Here is a 6,218-nt window from a genome sequence, read left to right as displayed (position 1 = left end):
TTTTCTCGCTTGGATCAAGAAAAATTTAAGAGTGACAGGTCCATGGCTTTCGCAGCCAGGTTGTGGTATGTGTGGGTAGATAGAAATGACAACCTCATGCATGTCTCTAACAATTTGGCAATACCTATTGCCTTTAAAGCAGATCCATGGTGGAATTGTTTAAGAATGAAGCTATCAAAGCATGTCATAGCTGGTTCCAATTGCCATCGAGTTCATGGTCTCGCCCTGAACCTGGTTTCTTGAAAGTTAATTACGATGGAAATGTGTATCATGATCAATACCTTTTTGGATTTGGATACGTGCTTCATAACGAGGTGGGTGAGCGAATGGGTTCATGGATTTGGTGTTAAGGTTCTTGGAGCAAGTATCTTGAAAGTTGAGATCTGGGCAATTTGGCGTGGTTTTCTCATGGCGAGGGAATTGGAACTGAGACTCTTGATCTATGAGACGTATTCTATTGAAGCTTTCTCACTTGTGAACAATTGGAGGGTTCTAGATGAGCCTCAAGAGAAGGAGCATCCTCAAAGGATCTTCCAACTCAAGCAAAACATGACTTCAGAAGTGAGATTTATTTTGATTCAGAGAGAATCCAACTCTATTGCAGATTGGATGGCGAAGTATGGAGCACATGGAAACATGGATGCAGTTGACAAGATCGTCCCTCCGACATCTCTGCAACATCTTCTTCAAGAGGATATATCTATGATTTTCTAAGTCTTTTGTCTTTTCTTCTATTTGTTTTCTTTTATTTGTTATGCATACCAGAAAATAAAAAAAATTAGATGAATTTAATTATAATTTAAAAAAAGGGTTAACTACCAATTCAATCCTTGAAAGATTTAACCGTTGACAAAAAGGCCTCTAAAAGATGTTATTGACAAAACAACCCCTAAATAAGTTAAAAATACGACAAAAGAATCATTTAATATTATTTTTTTGTAAGTAATAAAAAAATCATATTTAGCAAACAAATTATCTATTTGATCTTTGTGGCAACACTTGAATAAATATTTAGAAGGTGTACAAAAAAATTCGAAGCAAAATTTGAACTCTAATTTTTCTTATTTTTAGAAAATAGTGGCCATTCACAATACATTTTTTTTAAAAAAATATTCACTTGACAAAAAATTACTAAATTTTAAGGATGAAAAAGTTTATTTTTATAATAATAATTGTAAAAGTTTGCATCAAAAACAAACATTATTTTTGGGCAAAATAAATAATTAGTGTTGATTAATTGTAATTGTATATTACTAATTATTTATAAAATGTTGCTGGCCAAAATTTGAATTACAGCCCAAATGGAATGGAAAATAAAACAAGGCAAGGATGGTGGGCTGAAAAAAAAATAGAAGTCCAAGGAAAAGCAAAGAAAGAAGCCAGATGGGCCAAACGGGTTGCTTAATGGAAACCCGATCCAAGTCCGTGTCCATCCCACAAAGCTTCTCATACAAGATTGAAGCCTTCATTCCCTCTCACTTGCTTTTACCAAAGCAACGTTCTTCTCTTCTCTGTCCCAGTCAAATCACTGAACTTAGAAAAAGTAAGAAAGAGATCTTAGTCCCTAAGCTAGTCATGAAAGAAGAAGGAAAGAGAAGGTTAAGCAAAGAAGGGTGAGGTCTAATCAACCATATCAAGAAAAGATCAGAAAGCTCAAGGTAATCCATTTCCTCTTACATGCAACAAACTTTTTTCTCTTCATCGTCAACCCTCTGTGTCTCCATTTTGAGCTATATAGAAAAGAGGATTTCTGTTCCTCTCTGCTGTATATTCACGGTCTCAAATATGTCTTGGGGACCAAGTTGGTTTTCAAGGACTCAGATCAAGTTGACCATTGGAAGACTCTTGTGGTTGCTGCTTTATGGCTTTCGGTCAAGATGGAGAAGTCAGAAGAAAAGTTTCTACTCTAAGGTTTAATGAGAAAAAGTGAATCTGTGGGTTGGTGAAGCTCAAGGTTCAAGGAGTTGACCTAGAAAGAAGAACCCAGCAACATGCAAGGAGATAAAAGAAGACTTTCGGCTCATTCAGAAGTAAGGAGAGAAAACCAGAGTTTGAGAGTAGTATTCTGAAAAGAAGTTCCTCTACTTGGATAATGCTTTCTTTCAAAGAAGCATTCGGCCAATATTGAAGAACTCAAGCTGAGGTTTGCAAATCTGCACAAAGCGAAGAGGCTGTTGATGAAGTCAATCTCCTTCATGTTTTACAGATTGTGATGTACTTTTCTATGTTTATCTTTCTGTAATTTCTTGTGAGAAAACTCAAGTAAAAGCCATGAGTAGAAAAAGGCTGAGTGATACACTTGAGAGAAAAGCCTAGAGTTATTTTCTGATTTTTTTAGGTATGTTTATGTCTTGTATATTGTACCTGTGAGGTATCCCTTTCTTAGTTGGGTTAGCACTAAGAGTGAATAGTTAGGTATTAGCATAACCAATATCAAGTTAGGTTTGAACTTGAGTGTGAAAGAATTGTGTCAATTCTGTGGAATTGGTATATGTAATACTATTAACTATAGTGAAAATTCCTCCATTGTTGTGGAGGAGACTGGACGTAGGTTGCATAGCATAAGGCAACCGAACCAGGATACATGCTGGTGTTAGCTTTTCTCTTCTCTGCTGTGATCTGTTTATCTGATATTCATGAGACAAAAATAAATTATCTCATAAATTTCTGCTGTTGAGAACAAGTAGAATCAGAATTGAAAATTTGTTTTAAAAGGGTCATAACAGTAACTCAAAGGAAGGCATAGATTCAACCCTCCTTCTCTAAGCCTACCACAACCTTCAATTGGTATCAGAGCTAAGGTCTCAAGAATCAAGCTTAACCGCTTGGAGCAAAGATCCAATGGCAAACAACTTGGGCACAACCACAGTTGCCTGCACCCTCACTAAAGGCCAGTCAAACAACCGGCCACCCTTCTTCAACGGGAAGAACTATGCCTACTGAAAAGAGAGGATGAGAATCTTCATCCAATCCATTTATTACAACATATGGAAGATTGTCATGAGCGGTCCCAAGATTCCAACAAAAACAAGTGCTGATGGAGTGGTGACTCCAAAAGAAGAAGCTGAATGGAATGAAGATGATAAGAAGAAGATGGAGCTGAATGCTAAAGCAATCAACCTTCTTCACTGTGCTATCAGCTTTGAAGAGTACCGGAAGGTGTCTAGATGTAAGACAACCAAAGAAATCTGGAAAAAACTTCAGGTTACACACGAAGGCACTAAACAAGTCAAAGAAACGAGGATTGATATGCTGCGAAAAGTGTACGAGATGTTTAACATGAAGGATGGAGAAAGCATTAATGAAGCGTTTGAGAGATTCTCAATCATAATCAACAACCTTGATACTATGGGTACAAACTATGCAGAACAAACCTTGGTGAGAAAACTTCTTAGAAGCCTCACAAAAGAATGGAAAACCACTGCCACTGTCCTAACCGAGAGCAACAACCTAAGTCCCATAACCTATGATGAGCTGAGAGGAAAACTCCTTGCCTATGAAACCACACACACAAACACAGACTCAAAGAAAAAAGGGAATAGCCCTCAAGTCACAAATAGAACCAAAAGAGAGTGAGTATAGTGATGGTATTTCAGATGATGAGCTTTTGTTTTTTGCTAGGAGATTTAGAAGGATGATGAAGAACAAGGGCAAATACAAGAGTTCAAGTTCAAAGGAGCACAAGATCGACTTGAGCAAGGTGACGTGCCATCACTGCAAGGAGGTTGGACACTTTAAGCTAAACTGTCCAAAGCTCAAAAAGGAGGACAAAGGAAAGAAGGAAAGGAAGAGAGTGCTCATGGCAGCTTGGGAGGATCTTGAGAACGACTCAAATAAAGAAGAAGAATCTGAAGGAGATGATAAAGACTACTTCATGGCTTGAAACAACAATCTTGATGAGGTAAATTATTATGATTTGACCATTGAGGACTTACATGCTATTATTGATGATCTCACCTTAAACACCTCAAAACTGCTTGACAAGTACAATGAATGCAGATCTGAAAGAGATGTGTTAAGAGCTGAAAATGATTTTTTAAAAGAAAAAGTGAAGGAAACTGAATGTGCTTTGGACATCATTGAAGAAAACAGATTTCTAAAATCTGAACTTGAAAAATTAAAGGGAAAGCACATTGTGGATCCTTCTCATGAGTTAATTGCTGACAATGAAAGATTAAATGATATGATTAAAAGGATGAATGGTGACTTAGCAAAATTTGCTCAAGGTTCTAGTAACTTGGACAAATTACTTGCAAGTCAAAGACCATTGTTTGAAAAATCTGGTTTAGGCTACATAGTCAAGGAAGATGCAGTTTTCAATAGTTCCTCTATAAAGTTTGTGGCTTCTTCATCAAATACCAAATCCATACCAAAGAAATCGGGTATTGGATATGTTTCAACTTTTGAAGAAAAATTTGATGAAGTATACATAAGTGAAACTGAACCTTCACCAAGAACCGAACCAAGTTCAAACAGGCCAGGTTTGGGATACATTTTGAAAAATGAGGTTGTTTTCAAGAAACCACCATTTTACAACAAAACCTCATATTCAAAAAGTCCAAATGTTCAAAGAAATTTTGGTGAAAATACTTTTGCAAAGAGGAATAATTTTAATAAAAATTAGTTTGTCAAAAGAAATGCATCTCTCCAAAAACCAGAAAATTTCAACACTTTAATCATTTCAAGCAATATAACTCACCTCAATTTCAGCAACACATATCAGAAAATCATTGTGTTAATTGCAAGAAATTGGGTCACTCATATGCACAATGTTTCATTGAAAAAAGAGTTGTAGGAAACAAAGTTTACAATGTTGTTTGTGATTTCAATGTACTTGGGAAACCAAGATGGATTAACTTCAAAGGATCCAAATTAATTTGGATACCTAAGGCTACTTGAAACTCTTCATGCAAATTTGCCTAGCATCCAAGAACAAAAAGGACATGTGGTACATGGATAGTGGATGCTCAAGGCACATGACTGGAAGGTCGACTCACTTCATCAAACTAAACAAGTATGATGGAGGTTTTGTGACCTTTGGAGATGATGGTAAAGGTAAAATTATTGCTGTTGGAAAAGTAGGTAATGAACAATCTACTTTCATTGATGATGTACTTTTGGTATGTGGCTTGAAGCACAATCTTTTGAGTATAAGTCAGCTGTATGATTTAGGATATTTAGTGACTTTCAAAAGACTTGAATGCTGTGTTGTTAATGAAAAGACAAATGAAGTGATGTTTGTTGCCAAGCGTTTTGATAATATGTATGGACTTACTCTTGATGAACTAAAGGATCAAAATGTAGCTTGTCTTCACTATAAAGAATCTGAAAAGTGGTTATGGCACAAGAGATTGGGCCATGCAAGTATGTTTCAAATAAACAAACTTGTAAAGAAAGAATTAATAAGAGACCTTCCTTTGATAAAGTTTGACAAAGACATCACTTGTGATGCTTGCCAAATGGGAAAACAAACAAAAATTTCTTTTAAACCAAAGGAAGACATCTTTACTAAAAGACCACTTGAGTTGCTACACATTGATTTATTTGGTCCAACAAGAACTCAAAGCCTAGGTGGTAAACATTATGGTTTAGTAATTGTGGATGACTATACTAGGTTTGATTGGGTTTTATTTCTTGCACACAAAAATGAAGCCTTTTCGGCCTTTGAACCTTTTTGAAAGAAAATTCAAAATGAAAAGGATTTGAAAATCTCTTCTATAAGAAGTGATCATGGAACTGAATTTGAAAATAATTTATTTGAATCCTTTTGTGAGAAATTTGGAATATCTCACAACTTCTCTTGTCCAAGAACACTACAACAAAATGGTGTTGTGGAAAGAAGAAATAGAAGCATACAAGAGATGACAAGAGCTATGCTATGTGAGAGTAATGTTCTAAAATTCCTTTGAGCTGAAGCGGTTAACACGGCTTGCCACATTTTGAATAGAACAATCATAAGAAAATTTTTGAAGAAAACCCCTTATGAACTTTGGAAAGGTTACCCACCAAACTTAGATTACTTTCACATCTTTGGATGCAAATGTTTTGTCTTAAATAACAAAGAAAATTTGGGTAAGTTTGATCCAAAGGCGTATGAGTATTTATTTGTAGGATATTCCATAACTAGTAAAGCCTATAGGGTTTATCATCAAGATGCTAGGATTATTGAGGAGTCCATACATGTTACATTTTGTGATACTAATTTGGTGCAAAGCATT

At 35.7% G+C, this 6,218-nt stretch overlaps 1 protein-coding gene across 1 annotated transcript; it reads left to right on the top strand.

Moving 5' to 3' along the window:
- Window positions 256–714, top strand: LOC107640638. Its single transcript, XM_016344147.1, has one exon. The coding sequence runs from the start codon at window positions 256–258 to the stop codon at window positions 712–714; it is 459 nt and encodes a 152-aa protein (XP_016199633.1).

The sequence above is a fragment of the Arachis ipaensis genome, chromosome B05, assembly GCF_000816755.2.
Source record: "Arachis ipaensis cultivar K30076 chromosome B05, Araip1.1, whole genome shotgun sequence".
Taxonomy (NCBI): Eukaryota; Viridiplantae; Streptophyta; class Magnoliopsida; order Fabales; family Fabaceae; genus Arachis; species Arachis ipaensis.
Note: the sequence above shows the minus strand (reverse complement) of the source record. Positions and strands in the feature narration are given on the sequence as shown.